This window comes from Chinchilla lanigera, unplaced genomic scaffold (genome assembly GCF_000276665.1).
Source record: "Chinchilla lanigera isolate Chin_1 unplaced genomic scaffold, ChiLan1.0 scaffold00112, whole genome shotgun sequence".
Taxonomy (NCBI): Eukaryota; Metazoa; Chordata; class Mammalia; order Rodentia; family Chinchillidae; genus Chinchilla; species Chinchilla lanigera.
Genome location: NW_004955513.1, coordinates 959,119 through 975,421, shown reverse-complemented (window position 1 = coordinate 975,421; position 16,303 = coordinate 959,119). Strand labels below are relative to the sequence as shown.

The window sequence follows — 16,303 nt, the reverse complement described above, 5'->3', positions numbered from 1 at the left end:
AACATGACAACTCATTTCATTAACACGCATGCTCAGGCGACACATGAATAAACACAAGCACTGCAGGCCGAGCTGAACATACCTGAAGAGAGCCGGACTTCGTCACTGGCGGGGTGACCCTGGGTGACTTCTGTACCACGGAGGGCACTAGATTCGGACTGCTCTGAGCAGATCGCACTGTTAGTGAAAAATATCAAACCAGCAGGGTTTACTCCAGGGCTTCCCCCACCACAGCTCCTTTCCTCAAATCTATGAACACAACCGTCACACTGTCGTGCCTCAGGCTCTCCCTCCTAAACCCCGAAAAGGTGGGGTAAGACCAACAAGGCTGAGTGTTTTGGGTCACAGACAGACGTCTTTCAAAATCTGATGTCAAGTCCTGGCATCAGGTGGCTCCAGCAAACTTTGCAAGGCAGCCCTTTCTTCTGAGCCACAGGTAAGGAGCAAAGATCTCAGGAATTTCACAGCTCAATACATACTCATTAGTCATCAAAACAAAAGGAGTCCTAACTCTCACCTGGCTAGGTACCACCGCTGGAATCTGAAAATAAGCAACTTCACAACTGAGACAACCTGGCAAACACAACCTTACCCACCTAAGCAAGCTTAATGTCCTCTCTACTAGGACACAGAGAAAGTGGTACGGGACTTGCGGCGGCTGTGGGCAATTCCTGCCCCACGTCTTCATCTTCAATCTCATCGTGTGGAAACAATCAAACCCAACAAGAGACAGACTCCAAACTACCAGCCTGAACTCTGCAAGTTTCAGTGCAGTGGGACAAAACTCTAAAAACCTATGTGAGGCTGTGAAAGAAGGGATAAAAACAATGCAGCATGTGATCTTTAATTGGCTCTTGGTTTCAAGGAGGAAAGAAAGTCATAAAGAACATTATTGAGGCCAGGTATGGTGGTGCACACCTGTAGTCCCAGCACTTGGGAAGCTGAGGCAGGAAGATCACTATGAGTGTGAGGCCAGCCTGGACTACATAGTGAGTTCAAAGCCAGGCTGAGCTATATAAAGAGACGCTGTCTCAAGAAAAAAAAAAGAAAACAAAAACCAAAAAAACCCACAAAACATTATTGGGAGACTGTGGAAAGATAAATATGAAGTCTAGATTAAGCGTTAAATTTCTCGGGTCTGATAATGTATGGGTATGGCCTTGTTTTCAGGAGGCAGAATGGAAAAGTTCAGGGTTGAAATGCTTTGTGATGTCTGCAGTTACGTTTCTGAAAAAACTGGCATGAAAGAGAGAACGCACACAGTATAACAACAAGTGCTGCCCTTTGTACAATTTTTGAAACTTCTCTGTAGTTCTGAAAGGAAAAAAGGCCAGGTACATGTGCCCAGGAGTTCTGTGACATACTTCAGCTAGCCTGTTTACAATTACTACCATTATGACCTTTAATTAATAAAGATGCAGACAGCATGGCTGAGGGTCCCCAGAGCCATGAAGCTTGTTTGACCCTTTGCGTCAGGCAGCTGCCCGAGAGACAGATGACCGGCAGCTCTCCGTGAGAAGGGTCAGGGAGAAGTCGGGCAGCATGGGAGCTGTGGCGACCCCCAGGCTCATAGTACAGTGACCCCAGCATGCTAGAGCAAGGCATGGGAAGGGAGGGGACGTAATGAGGTCCAGCTGCACGAACACAGGTTCTAAACCCCCAGCACTCTCCATCTGTAAGTCCTACCTGAGGGCGTGGGAGACCCCGCAGGCTTCGGAAAGGTGGAGCTGGACGGGGCCGAGAGAGGTGTGGGATGGCTGAGCGGTCCAGGAGAAGCTGGTTTGGAGGTGGACGGTAAGGGCAGCACAGACGGAGTGTTTGGAGCACTGAGAACAGGAGCAGAGGTGGCCGCCGCAGTGAACCTGCAAGTGGCAAGGCCCCTGTGTCAGAACAGCCAGCTGCAGACCCCTTCCTGCCGCCCACAAGCATGGCACCACAGGGCACCTACGGCCCACACTGCACCGCCTGCAGGAGCATGTGTTTAGCTGCTGCTTGCACAAGGTTACTGATCATTTGATTATTTATTTATTTGAAACAGGGTCTCGCTGTTACAGTTCAGGCTGACCTTGAACTCCCTATGTAGCCTAGGCTGGCCTCAAATTCGCCACAATCCTCCTGCCTCAGCCTCCTGAGCCTAGGATTATAGGTGTGTGCCACCACACCTGGCACCTGATTATTTAGAAACGAATGATTCAACTAAAATGTCGGTTAAGCACTTTACATGAAAAGTTCAGTGCTGATAATGACATGAACAACTTATTCCCTAGTCTATGACATGGAGTAAAAAGGGCATGGGGCCTGACGAGGACTTGACAGGGAATGACTGCCTCCCACAGGAAGGGAACCGGAAGGGGAAAGTGGTCACCATCTTTGGATGTTTTGGCCTCCTGGGGATGTGCAGTCAGCTCCCTCTCAGGAGCAAAGTCCTGCAAACAATCTAAGCCGCCCACGAGGGCTGCCCATGAAATGCGGTGGAGCACCGGTGGCTATGCAGGTAGCTGTGTGTGGCTTCACAGTGACAGTGCGGCCCCTGCAGCAGGCATGAGGACAGGTGAGGGGGAAGCTGCAGGGCCCAGGGGCACAAGGCCCTCAAGACACCTGCAGTCTAACAGGGCGGCAGGAATGCGAGCCGAGCCAGCGGCGGGACCGGCATCTGCGGGAAGCTGGAGTGCGCGCCCAGACTCCGGAGTGTGCAGAAGGGCCATGAGAAGGCCCTGGGGACCGCCGGCGAGAATGTCGCCTCGCAGGTCCACAGCGCACTGTGCTGGGTGCACAGAGAGCAGCCGAGGGTGGACACAGGCGGGCAGCTGCCTTCCAGGGACACACACGGGGCACTTCCTGGCTTTGAACAAGGGCGTGCTCCTACCCGTGTAGTGTGAACAAGCACAGTGAGGATTTAAGTGTGTCTAGTCAAGAAACTGAGCTAAAGACCTTTGCACTGGTGGAATTTTAGCCATTTTAAGTATTATTTCAGAAAAAAACACCCCACTCAGTAGCTGAGCTCAGAGACTCTAGCTCACCCCACTGTGGGAGTCACTACATACCCTCTGCGTCCTGCGGAGGGCACCGCGCGGGCCACTTACTTTTCACTCAGGTTCACCTTGACCGCGGAGGCCGTGGGCAGGAAGGCGGGCTTCAGCCCCGCGCTCGGCGCAGCCGCACCGGGCAGCGGGGTGCTCTCCAGGGCGGGCTTGAAACCCGAGGAGCTGAAGGAGAAGGAAGCAGCTGACGGGGCCAGGGGCGAAGGTGCGGGCGTGGCAGCCAGCAGGCCCTTGGAGGGAGGCGCCAAGGAGAAGGCAGGGGTGGTGGAGGCCAGCACTGCTTTGGGGCCGTCAGAGCCACTGGGATACGGAGGGGGCTCCCCAGGGACAGGGGCAGAGGCCTTCAAGGGTGAAGAGCCAAAGGCGAACACGGCCGGGGTGCCCCCAGCAGAAGGCAGAGTGAAGGCAGGGGAAGGAGCAGCAGGCAACGCCGATGGAAGGAGGGCAGGGGCCGCTGGCCCTGAGGCGTCCAGTTTCGGTGGGGACTGAGAGGAGGTTGGGGTGGTGGGAGCACTTCCTGCGAAGAAAACCAAGAGGAAGGAAGGAAGAAGTTAACACTGTGCACTGGAGGCCCACAAGACAATAAGCAAGTGAGAGGGTCTGTGAGGGCCCGGTGTGGGTGCACAGCTACCACTGCCGCACAGGGGAGGCTGAGGCAGGCGGACGGCTACAAGTTCAAGCCCAACCTAGGCGACTTAATGAGTACAAGCCCAGCTGGAAATACAGCAAGACCCTGTCTCAAACAAAACAAGGGGTCTGTGGTTAAATGAAGCTGGAAGCGATACTAGTTTAAGAAGCACAAAGAGCTGGGCCAGAGCTGGTGCTGGACTTTCCATGGCCAGCAATCCGTGGAAGAACGGGAGACGAAAGCAGAGGTCTACAGGGAAGGAGCATGGAAATTCCACCTGCTGAAAGTGTAGACCCACTGTCACTGCCATCCAAGTACAGTAACACAAGCAAACCCACTCTAACAATACTTCTCTTAACACTACAGATGCAGAACCAAGAACAGTTTGATGGTACAGGGCCTTCACGCTGGGCTGTATCTCCAGCCCTTTTTGTTTTTTTGTTTTTTTTTTTTTTTTGGTTTTTCTCCGGTACTGGGAACTGAACTCACGACCTTCCGCTTGCCAGGCAGGCGCTTTTGCCGCTGAGCTAAATCCCCAGCCCCCCTTTTTATGTTTTTGAAACAGGGTGTCATTATGTAGCCCAGGGTGGTCTCAACACTCAGTGATCATTCTGCCTCAGCTTCCTGAGTGGGGGGATTATAGGCATGTGCCACCAGGCCTGGTCTTTTTTATTTTTCTTGAGACAAACTCTTGCTAAATTATTCAAGCTGGGCTCAAACTTGCGACCCTCCTGTCTCAGCTTCCCAGAATGTTGGGAATACAGACATGCACCACTGTAGCCAGCTATGCTAACTTCTTTAAAGATACATAGAGATGTACATCCTTTCTATGCATATTAGTAGGTCAACATGAAGGATACGTGCCAGAAGCAAAAGAAACACAGGCACGTTTACTACTGAAAATAGAACTGAACATCTGAAATCCGTCATTCTCTACTACCACTATTCATTCAACACAGGAGGACTGGAACTGCAGTTGGACGGACTCGCTAACACAACGAGCACGAGCTGGGACAGACCCCTCCGTTCCCGGCTCTTCTGCTCATTTGCACACGACTCTTCCCTCTACTCCAGCCTGCGGGCCGAGGCTCACAGGAAATCAGCCCCCGCTGTGTGCATCACGCCCTGCTTCTTACAAGACACCTGGCCAGGGCAGGGAGGGACACCCCCCAAGGGAACACCCTTCAGACAATGGGGTGTACCCACACAACACCCACAGCGCCCTGCCAGCCACCTGCTGGGTTACTCGGGGTCCCGCTGCAGTCCATCAGGTGCCAGCACCTAGGCAGCTCTAGTTCTGTGTGCACCTCGCTCCACACCTGGGAGCAGTAAGAAAACACACTCCACTAGTGTCAGGGTTATACTGCGGGCTCTTACAGTCACATGAGCAGAAAAAAATCTCATCACTTATATATAGGATTTAAAAAGAGAAATATTGCTGAAATTCCAATATTGAAAGAAACCCTTTAACAAGTTTGACATTTTCCTCTCGTGAGTGACAGTGCCGTGCGCAAGCTCGGGGATCAGAACTGCGTGGCCACAGCTCTGCACACACGCTGGCTGCTGCCCTGAGGACCGAGCGTGTCCCATGGTTCTGCACATGGCCTTTCTAATTTCGCTTCACTAACACATTATTTAGCAAATATTTTCAAAAAGGGTAAAACACAAGTGAAAATGAAATATAAATAAATAATCATTATTTACTATTTAACATCTGCCTCTCAAGTGTTTTTTTCTATGTATATATTTTTTCCTCATAAAAAAAAGACCACATAGGCCAGCCCACGTTCAGGCAGGCAGACTGGTCAGATGAGGATCACAGCCACCACCTGTGTCCTCAGCGTCCTTGGAGACTGTTCTGTGTAAGCCCAGGGAACTACAGACCTGAAGACTTGGGCTGTCGCTCGCCTTCTAGTGAGAGCCGCTCCGGGCTCCTGATGACAGATCTTGCCCCGGGATTCTGATTGATCATATAAAACGGACAAAGCACGCCATCTGTTGAAAGTAACAGGAGAACTGGAGCAGGAGGGAGGGTCTTCTCATCGTCTGCGAAAAAAGAAACCCATGGTGAACAAAGAGCCATGTCAGTGGAAGGGCTGGTCCTGAACCACAAGGGCATCGGCGGGGCCTCTCAGTTGCGCCAGCTGTGTTCAGGGGCAGTCTGGCGGCCTGGCGCGCATCAGCCGCTCGATAAGAACCCCAGTGGGTTGCTAGCAGGTGTCTACCCTCCTGCCGCGCATGTGAGCACCCCTCCTCTCCTAGGCTCCCTCTGGGTTCCCAATCTCGGTGCCCAGGAGGCAGGTCTGGCACCTCTGGCAAGACGGGGCTCTGGGGAGCACTGGGTGTGGTAGAAAGGAGACAGGCTGAACTATTTGGAAAATGCACAGGACCACAGACACGTAAGTCACGCTACGCTGTGTTCATTCACAGCTCAGTCCCAATTGAGATTTCAAGAGAATCACAGGAAATGAGCTGCTGAGACCAAACGCCTGCCAGGCCAGGGCAGGCACGAGGGACTTCAGCTGCCCCAGGGGACAGCTCTCCACACGAGGGCACCCGTGGGCAAACTCCTTCTCCTGCGGTACTTTCATGGTTCACTGACAGCAGCACCGCACTGTTCCAAGCAGGGGCAAGGCACCTCAGCACACACAGCCAGGCCCACGGTGCAAACCGTGGAGTCAGAGTCTCCAGTTCCCAATCCGTGCCCAGCCCAGTATCTCTGTGCAGCCCCAGGAAAGGGCAACTCTCCCCCAGGAGGTCACTGGGGGCCTGGAATGGCGAAGAAACCATGCTCTGAGACCCAGCTGTTCTACCTCAACCAGACTCCAAAGCCAGCAGATGTGCATGTGTGCACACAGGCCCAGGTGCAAACTTACAAGTGAGTGCTCGTTCACGTCACAGCGTCACCACAGTGTCACATAGTGCAATGTGCCCGAGGAGCAGACCCACATGCCTGACTGCCTTTCAACATGAACCACCACTAAGCAGAGGGCACTCTGCACCCACACCAGTGACACTCACTCAGGGCAACCTCCACCTGGTTGGTATAGTCAACGGCCACCCCCACGGGCAGGGAGTCATCACTCCTGTCTGTCACAGGTAACTCAGCTCGACTGGAGTCCTCCAGGAGCCAAGATTCCCAATTAATCTGCAAGAAAAAAAGGAGCAGAAGAAACAAAGTGCATGTTGGTTAGTTTTGGGTTGGTTCCTCCTAGCAGCAGAGAAAAAAACTGCCTCACTCGGTTCAGCTTTATGTGTTGGCTGCGGGGCTCTGACACATGGGAAGCCAGACTGAAGGCCTCAAGAACCTCAGCAAGCCAAAACCAACTTCTCTACCTTTCCATCGTGAATAAAGGCCCTGCCTTGTGAACCGGTCAGCTCCTTGCCCCGCATCCCGTGAGGAGCCTACAGTCTCTGCCCAGGTGCTCAGGTCTGCGCGGCTGGGCTGGGCTCTTTCCCTTCCAAAGAAGGAGTCCTGAGTTTTCAAACCACTAAGCTCTCTGTGTTAGGCAGAACCGGGCAATGTGAGTCATGGGGAAACAGTGCAATGAGTAAACAGCAAGAGAAGTGCGACGTGGGTGGTAGGCTGCACTCGCACTACTTGGCTTAGCCAAGGGGCAAGAGACACAGGCCACACTGGCACAAGTAAAACGGTTCAGTTTCGAAAGACTCCAGAGAGCAACAAGGAGGACTCGGCCATCACAACAGACATGGAGGCTACAGCTCGGCACTACAGACGGGAGAGAACGGCAGGAGCAACGGCAGGAAGCGAAGAGCAACAGTGGCCACCAAAATGACGGCGACAAGTCACTTACAGTTATGAAGCAATGACATGAAAACAATGCTGTAACTCCGAGCAGGAGGGGTTCCGGGGCTGCACGTGAGAGACATCTCACCTGCCACAGTCAACAGGCCTAACCCTAACAGTGATAGACAGACTGTTCTTCTGTCTTGGCTTGCTTTTGTTTTTCTGCAGTACTGGGGATTAAGCCCAGGGCTATGCCCTAGCCTGTTTTTTCATTTTTGAGATACAGCCTCACCAAGTGGTTAAACTGCCCAGGCTGGGATCGAGCTTGTGATCTTTCTGCCTCAGCCCTCCAGAGGGCTGGGATCATGGGGGTGCACCACCATGGCAGGCTAAGGAGATTATTCTTCAGGGATAAACCCTCAGCCAGGGTAAGAAATTGTTTGAAAATAAAAATGGTCCACTCCATGGGCTGGGGCAGGATGGGTGGGGCGAATGACTCTGGTTTGTTTTTGTTTTTTTTTGAGACAGGGTCTCACTATGCAGTTCAGCCTGGCCTTGAGCTCACTTTGTAGCCCAGGCTGGTCTCAAACTCACAATGATCCTCCTGCCTCAGCCTCCCGAGTGCTGGGATTACAGCACAGGCATGTGCCAACATGCCCGGCCTCATTCTGTTTTTATAAGCCTTTCTCTACTATTTGATTTTTAAATGTATATACATAATTTTGACAAAAGGTAAAAATAAAAGCCCACTTTAACATGTGAATGTATAAAATGCTTGTGCTAATGAGATTGTAAGCGAAGCCAATGTAAGACAGCCCTAAAGTTGCCAACCTCTAGCTACTGACTATAAAGTGCCTGTCCCAGACAGCCCGGGGGCCACTCTGCCACCCACGTGGTGCTCGGTAAATGTTGGGAGGCTAAAGGGGCACAAAGCACCTGCGCATAGGGAGTGAAAGGACTTGGTTCCTACACTCACAAGGGCACACAAAACTCTGAAACCCAATGCAGTTTTAAAAGGAAAAGGCTTCCTTTGTACGGCCCCTGCCCTGGGGCTGCCCTACAGAATCTGTACCTGCACGGCCAGTCTGCCTCAGCCCACCTGTCCCGGTAGATGCTGACACGGGGAAGGCACTCGTGCCCTGGCCCTTTCCTTTCATGGGTTTTTAAAGCCAAACAGAAAGTGCAGGTGGTCACTCATGTCTCATGGTTCAACTGGAGATTCTTCAGTACGAAGATGGAGGGGGCAGCCTGCCTTGGGTGGAAAGCACACATCACACGGAACCTGGGTCTCTCCTCAGGCTGGCAACAGGCTGCTTGATACACTCACCACGGTGGGCAGTGACAGCAAGCCACTACTCCGCCAGCTGGCCACCCGGGGGAACGGACAACTGTCCTCCACAGCACCCTGTGCCAGAACCTGTGCCTTGTGGCAGGGCGGGTGCACTAACTGCAGGTTCGACTTACGGTACTCTCCACTGCCTGCAGGTATGCTGGGCTGCATCCCCATCCTAAGTTGGGACATCTGTATTTCTGACAAATCATGCTTTGTCCTGCTGTGTTTCCCTTCTATAACTGAGTGGGCTACAGCTAACTGTGTAGAAGGAGCAGGTAAAGGAAAAGGAAAAACAATGAAGACGGTACAACAGAAAATCCCAGGGAAAGCCTCCCACGTATCTGAGTACAGGTCTGGAGGTTGCTTACTAGTTCTGCATGTTTCCACAGATTATGCATGGGTCTTAGGGAACACAGGGATGTGTGTTTGTTTGTTTGAGACAGTATCTCGCTATGTAGCTCAGGCTGGGCTTTAGCTCACTATGTAGCTGCCCTTGATCTCACGGCAATCTTCCTGCCTCAGCCTCCCAAATGCTGGGATGACAGGGGTGCATCACCATACCCGGTTCGTGGGATTTTTTTTAAGAATACTGAACTATATGTTACTCCATGCCTCTCAGTGTAACACCCAGGCTGTCTGGTCCGAGGTGCTTTGTCATCGAGACTTTGCTCTCCCCCCAGAAACGCGGCAAGAAGGGTCAGAGTTGGACCCCATCTTAATCTTTTTCACCACGCAGCTCATTCCCTCCAGAAGCTTTCTCTCGAAGAAGTCATCTCATGGTGTAGGAACGAGAAGGGAAACGCACCTGGTCACTTTGCCGAGCAAGGATGCTGACTTCTGTTGAAGCTGCAGATGCCGCCAGCACTAAGTCCCTGACGAATGAGAGCAGAGGGGTTGAACACACTGATTGCTCTGACCCAGGGTGGCCAAAGGTGACACCTGTGGACCTCCTGCATGTGGCCAGGAGGAGGGAGCTCCCCACCCAGCTCCTGGAAGGAGGGCAGGGTCTAAACCCTGGAGGAGCCCGCCTACTGCCTAGCTCAGTGAAGACACAGGTAGGATGGACAGAACCCAGTCCCCGCCCCAAAGCCCACAGGCCTCATCAGGGGTATGGTGCTTCAGGTAATCTAGCTTCCAAGGGCAACTGGCCTAAAACTCAGCCCCTGGGGCCTCAGCCCCTGCAGTGCTGAGAGTGTGGGGGTGTGCCACCATGCCCAGATTCAGAAGCTCTGACTACGTTCTTTGAACATCAGTATTTTCACAAGCCATCACTGGGCTTACTGAGAAAACTGGATGTTCAGATGAACGCAAACCTATCTAACCTAAACATCTCAAAACTGGGGAAGCAGAGAAAGTCCCTGAATGTGGCCAGGACCAAAAGGGTGACCTGACCATGACAGAGGAAAGCGCTGCTCACCACTCCTCGACATAGCTGAGGTAGTAATGGTGCTGCCTCTCCGCACAGCTGCCGTAGCAGGGCTCCATAAAGTTCACAAAGATCTCCGGATGCTTCTCTTCCTTTTTCTACAACGAGCAGAGCAACAAAAATGTCTCAGGCACAATTTTCCTCGAATGCGACAGTCAATCACAAAGACAGAGTCTTAATGTTTAGGAGATGGTTTACTCCTACACAAATGCAGGGATGAGACAACAGCGGGACGGAGGAGTGCAAGGTACAGAAAAGCTGGCCACCAACTGAGCGCATTCCAACTCTGTTCTGTCACTTTAGGACCACGGGACGCCCACCGTCAGATCACTGCCTCTCTGCTGCTCAGTCTCCTCAGTGTACAAAGAGCCCACCAAGTTACTGCAGCCTGTTCTGACTGTGAAGCGGAATGATCCACATTTAGCATCTCTCCAGTGATCTCCATGCTAGTGCTAATACTACCCCGAGCCAGGAGCGGTGGTGCACACCTACAATCCCAGCTATTCAGGAGGCTGAGGCAGGAGAATCACAAGTTCGAGCCCGGCCTGAGCAACTTACTGATCTGGGGAGACCCTGTCTCAAAATAAAAAATAAGAAGGGATGAGGATGTGGCTCAGTGTGAAGGTGCTGGGTTCAATCCCCAGCACACACACACACACACACACACACACACACACACACAAGCCCCTCCCTCTCCACTTGGCTCTGCTCCAAGGCTTCTCCTCAGAGGCCTTTGCTGCCCGCCCGTCTGCCTCCTTCTCTCCATTCCCATCACACCTCCAGCTGGCAGGGCCAGCAGCTGCCTCGTCTGCAAAGGTGGGGACTCTGCTTTGGTCACCTCTGCACTCTCAGCTTTAAAGCAAGGCCTCACGTGCCACATGCATATCAATAAACAAATAAAGGAATTTTAAAAGTCAGAGTGATCGCTTCCTTTTCTAAAATTTCTTATCAAGTTAACCAAGACTTAGTCACTTATAGCTTGAGGAGAAGCAAGATTCAACATATGCTTTTACCTCATGACTAACCCTCTGACCGCGTCTCATGGAGATGCCCTAATTTTAGTCCCCAGGCCCTGGGTGCACTGCTGAAACTGTCCCCTGAACCTGCATTGTCACTGCTGATGAGTAGGGAGGCTGAGCCCAGGTCTCAACCTGTACTAGCACACTGCTCTAGTCCCAACAAACAAGGCGGCCCATCCTTGCACGTACCGGAAGCAGCGCCATCACCACCTCTGGAGACGTCTCCAAGGTTCCATCCGCAGCGGCATAGACGATGGTGAAGACATAGGTCCCGATCCACAGCACATCCAGCACTGAAAGCACACACGCACTCCGCTCAGCAGGGGATCAGACCATAGGTACCAGGCTGGCAGAAAGCAGCTTATGCCAGGCGTGGCCACTCTATGCTATCAGATTAGCATACTGCGGTAAAAAATCAAAGTTCTGTAGCATTAGCAAAGGTCCAGCTTTCACTAAGTAAAATTCACAGTTCAAGGAGCCCAAACTCAAAGTAATCGCTTCCCTTAAGAGTGGACGCTGAAATTTCTAGTAAAGACTGAGATCCACTTCAAGTTATGTACCAGGAGACACAGGGTCTCCAAAGGGTCATCGTCACACTGACCTCAGCAGTGCTGAGCAGTGGCACTGCGTGTGAGGGGACACTGATGCCCCCCAGCTGATATGGAGGTTCGTCACAGTAAGAAAAGCAGCGTTACCTCTCACGGGATGATCCGCCTCATAAAATGGAGGACAGGGAATCACTTTTTTTTCCTGTAAAGTCTGGAAGAGATTTGCAAACAAAAGTGTCAATGAAACAATCCCTAAATCAATAAGACTCTGTCAAATCCAAGCTGTTCCCTTTGAAGCTACCTGTTCCATCTCCCTAGTCAAAGAGACTGAACCAAGACACAAGCCTGTCTACCCCTAGGCCCTTTCTATCTTGGAGAAATGCTCATAGAGCGTTCACAGGAACGTGCCAAGGATGTTCAGTCCGACTGCATTCGTGGTAGCAGAACTCCTAGCGCTGATGGAACTGATCGACTGTGGCACATGTACAAAGGGGCCTACTACGCAGCTATGAAGAGAAGGAACATGCAGCGACTGGAAGAAAGGCCTCCGTAAGTTATACAAGTATGCAATCAGAAAAGCAGCAAAAGGAGCTGGGGATTTAGCTCAGCGGCACAGCACCTGCCTGGCAAGTGTGAAGTTCTGAGTTCGTTTCCCAGTACCGGAAACAAACAAAAAAACAAAAAAAAAGAAAAGCGGCAAAATTAAGCCAGTCGCATCTTTTTTGAGGCTAATGCTCCTCAAGAAAGAATGTACCATACTGTGGCACAACAAGAATAAGCCAGGCATCGTGGTGGTGGTGCCTGCAGCCCTAGCTGCTGGGGAGCCTGAGGCGGGGGATCACCTGAGCCCCAGGGCTGGAGGCTAGCCCAGGCAACACGGCAAGACCTGTCTCCAATAAAAATTTTCTTAATGCGACAAATAAGAAACAACTTGTACACCTCTTTTGTCATCTAACTCCCCAGAGAGCAGTCTGAAGGAGGAAGGCATAGCACAGGCCCTGGCAGCCTGCGAACACTTCCATTACATCCACACTTGGGCAGATGTGTGGGTTTTTTGGGAGTCAATTTACATCACAGAGTATTTGGGAATGTTCTCTCTCTGGAGCGTCAGGCTGAGGACCACAGAACACGCATGCAACAACAGGACTGTCTCGCTGTTGCCTGCAGTGGCAGGAAGTGAACCTTGGAAGAAGGGTTCCAATAAAAGACACACACTGGAGTTTAACACAGAGGGAGTCTGCATGTGGTAACAGCTTGCTCCCCAACTTCTTCCCCTCTCAAGCTCTGCTTTCACAGAATGGACTAGAAATGTGAAGAGGAGGAACCAGTGTGGAGAATGTGATTCCACTATGGTTCCAAAGCCAAACAAAAATAAGACACAGACTACTCAGACAAACCCTGAGAGCAGTGCGGAACGGCCCCTGCTAAAGAGCACAGTGGGCGCCGCTGGAAGGGGGACAAGGAGAAGAAGGAAGATTGCCTCTCTCTTCTCCAATTACTAGGAGGTTTACTGCAATAAGCATAAATTATTATACTACATTACATATTATGCTGTACTATATTTTATTACATACACGTGTGCGTACATATATATATATATATTTGACAGTACCAGAAATTGAACTCAGATAAACTACTTTTTGTTTTGTTTTGTTTGACACAAGGTCTTGCTATGTAGCCCAAACTGGACTCACTTGCTTGACCTCACAATGATCCTCCTGCCTCTGCCTCCCAAATGCTGGGATTACAGGTGTGCGCCACCTCAGATAAACTACTTTTTAACAGAAAAGAGCAACCAAGGTGCTCCCAAACCACTGCCCAAATCAGCAGGTAACTTCAGTAAGAGAAGTTCTGAAGGCTGAGGCAAGAACTTACAGGAAGATACTGGACCACGGTTCCGTTCTGCTTTCCCACTGCCAGCTGCTTTCCCTTGGGGCTCCAGCACACTGCGCAAGAAGAGAAAGCAGCCGGTTAGATGCGGAGGGACATGGAATAGCTACACATTCACTGAGGCTGTTTCTGTCAGTCCATGGAGGACTGCGGGGTCACCATGCCCAACAGGTCAAAAAATGGTGCGATCACTCTAACCATGCGAGGCAGTCAGGACTCCCCCTGGGGTGCTGAAGCAAGCTCAGCGTGCTTTTCCAGTAAGTGCTGTCCAGAAAGCCACAGAGCACAGAAAACTAGTCTCTAGTTGAGAAAAGGAGGACAGACAAAGTTTTCACGTATCAAGAAATCGTTCTCCTATTCCTATTTGTTATTTGTAATGCCTTCCCACAAAGGTACAAAAGACTTTAGCAGGACAACTCTTTCAGATCCAAAAGCAATTATTCTCAGAAACCAGTTCTTAACCAGCTGTGCCAAAGTATTTCTCTCCCCAGATAACCCAAGCACATTCAAATTAATTCATGTATGCTGTTTGACTTCAAGGACATTAACTGTGGAAATAAAGAATACGCTCCATTTCTAATTTAAAAAAACCCACACATAACAAAAACCATCCACTTTTACTTGCAGAAATGAATTTTTAAATAGATCGCCATTACTATATGTTATGGAGTGAAAGCCTTTATTACCCACCGGATGTTACTGCCACCGTGGAAGGAAGAGTGGCACACACTTTCACCGCATCTGTGACTTGTAGGACAGCAATACTGCCATCGGCCAGACAAACTGCCACCATGGAGGGGACGGTGGGATTCCACTTCATATCGATCACCATGCCTCCGGCATCCTTCGAAAGCTTGTGATACGCAAATGGGCGCTTCTGCTGTTTAGCCTTTGAAAATAAATACATAAAAGCAAGATAATTACTAAACACACAGACATTTAGTACCCAAAAGATACAAGTCCTCTTAAATCAGAGTTCACTCCTCCATTAACATGAAAAAGAGATCTGGCTCTACACAGCAATCTACTTGTTACAGAAGATTTCAAAGGAACTCTGAAAATGGCAAGCAATTATTCTAGCTGGAGGGCAGGGGAATGTATAAATGCAAAATAATCAAAATGTGGCAGGCACAACATAAAAGTCTTGGTTCTGCTTCTTAATAGTGTTGGGACCTCGGGCAGTCACTTAGCACCTGAAGCCTGTCTTTCCAAACGTAAGATGAAGAAAATCGCATCTACTATGTGAGGCTAAGGGAGGCATGAGCAAGGACAAGACATAAAAATACTCGATATAATCGACAATTCTCAATCGGAAACTACAGAACAGGAGGGGGAACCCTGCATTCAGACGCCAGAGGAAGAAAACGTGGGGCTTCTGACACTGCATTTTAACCCTTGGGGCTGGCAGGTCACTTAAGCCTCCTGGCTGGCTGTCCTGGGTACAAGTGAAACAGAGCACCTTGAACCAGGTGCGGTTAGGAACTCTTCCTTGAAGTGCTCTCTCTCAAAGATGTAGGAGTCTATAGTTAAGGGCTCTTTCTTTAGCCTACATTTTAATTTAGAAAAAGCCTTCAAGGGTCAAGTGAAGAACCTCTAAGTAGTAATTCCACATAAGCAACTCTCGTAGGTTCCCATGCTGACATTGCGGTTTCTTGGTGTTTACCTCGTTTGAGAAGGTGCGCACGTCAAAAAAAGCGATGATGGAGCCATATTCCCCAGACGCCATGCACACCGACAGCGTGAGGTTGTCGCAGCTCAGGGCCAGGTGATGCACTGGGAATTTCATAGGAACGAGCAAGCTCTGGACCTTATCAACTATGGAAACATGGGGGGAGAAAAGGCAAAGCAGGAAGAATGGCATGCTCTCCGCACCAAGCCAACCTCCTTTACCTAACAATGTGGAACAAGTTTTAAATCTACATAGACACACACCCTGATAACTAGTTACACTACTAAATCTTAACTTTCTTACAGATATGTAAGAGTGCATTACAGGTACATAATGACCTCAGGGACTGCTCCCCACACAACCAGGGCTGCTGCCCTTGCTGAAAACACTTTGCTATAATGCTCTGAACAGTGCACATCTGTTTGGATGGCACTGCTGGGCCAACTAAGAAATGTAATAAAACTTTTCTTCGAAACAGCCATAGCCCAAGCCCAACTGAGCAAAAATAAAAGTTCTTTGCTCTATGTTCAAAGGAACAACTCCTCAGAGAAGTATAAAGGACCAAAGAGAAAACCTAGAAAAGCTTCCAGTGTGCTGCCGGGAACCCGGCCTCCTGGGGTCCATCTTGGGCCCCAGGTAGTTTTAGCGTTAGCATCAGAGTGACTTCCTGTGGAGGGCGCATTTTGCACAGCCCTCTCCGCTCTGCAACACAAATCAAGGGACTCACCTACTTTATTGGGATCATCTCCAGGTTTGTTTTGAATGAGCAGGTTTTTAGTAGACAACACCTGCAGCCCACTGGCTCCACCAGCAAAGAGCAGCCCGTACTTGTTGGATATGGCGAGCAGGTTGGAGCGTTCTTTGGGCAGCTCCTCAGGGGAGTCGAAGAGCCTCACTTTCTTCAGTGCTCTAAACTGAAAATCCTGTTTTGCAAGATCAATTTGAGGAAAACAGAACATTAAATCGTGTCTGTCCCTATACTTCAGTAGACCTAACTCCAA

The 16,303-nt window shown here is 50.6% G+C and overlaps 1 protein-coding gene across 4 annotated transcripts in view; it reads right to left on the bottom strand.

Moving 5' to 3' along the window:
• The window catches only part of Nup214 (nucleoporin 214kDa), an 83,274-nt gene that overhangs the window by 63,491 nt on the left and 3,480 nt on the right, over positions 1-16,303 (bottom strand). For all 4 annotated transcript variants that reach the window (XM_005408354.2, XM_005408355.2, XM_005408358.2 and 1 more), the window contains exons 2-14: positions 16,030-16,225; positions 15,297-15,448; positions 14,324-14,522; positions 13,619-13,689; positions 11,891-11,954; positions 11,385-11,488; positions 10,168-10,274; positions 9,556-9,622; positions 6,691-6,817; positions 5,554-5,715; positions 3,084-3,558; positions 1,687-1,862; positions 83-177 (exon numbers count right to left, since the gene is read on the bottom strand). In XM_005408354.2, coding sequence (XP_005408411.1) covers positions 83-177; positions 1,687-1,862; positions 3,084-3,558; positions 5,554-5,715; positions 6,691-6,817; positions 9,556-9,622; positions 10,168-10,274; positions 11,385-11,488; positions 11,891-11,954; positions 13,619-13,689; positions 14,324-14,522; positions 15,297-15,448; positions 16,030-16,225 — 1,995 coding nt within the window. The remainder of the gene's footprint in view (positions 1-82; positions 178-1,686; positions 1,863-3,083; positions 3,559-5,553; positions 5,716-6,690; positions 6,818-9,555; positions 9,623-10,167; positions 10,275-11,384; positions 11,489-11,890; positions 11,955-13,618; positions 13,690-14,323; positions 14,523-15,296; positions 15,449-16,029; positions 16,226-16,303) is intronic.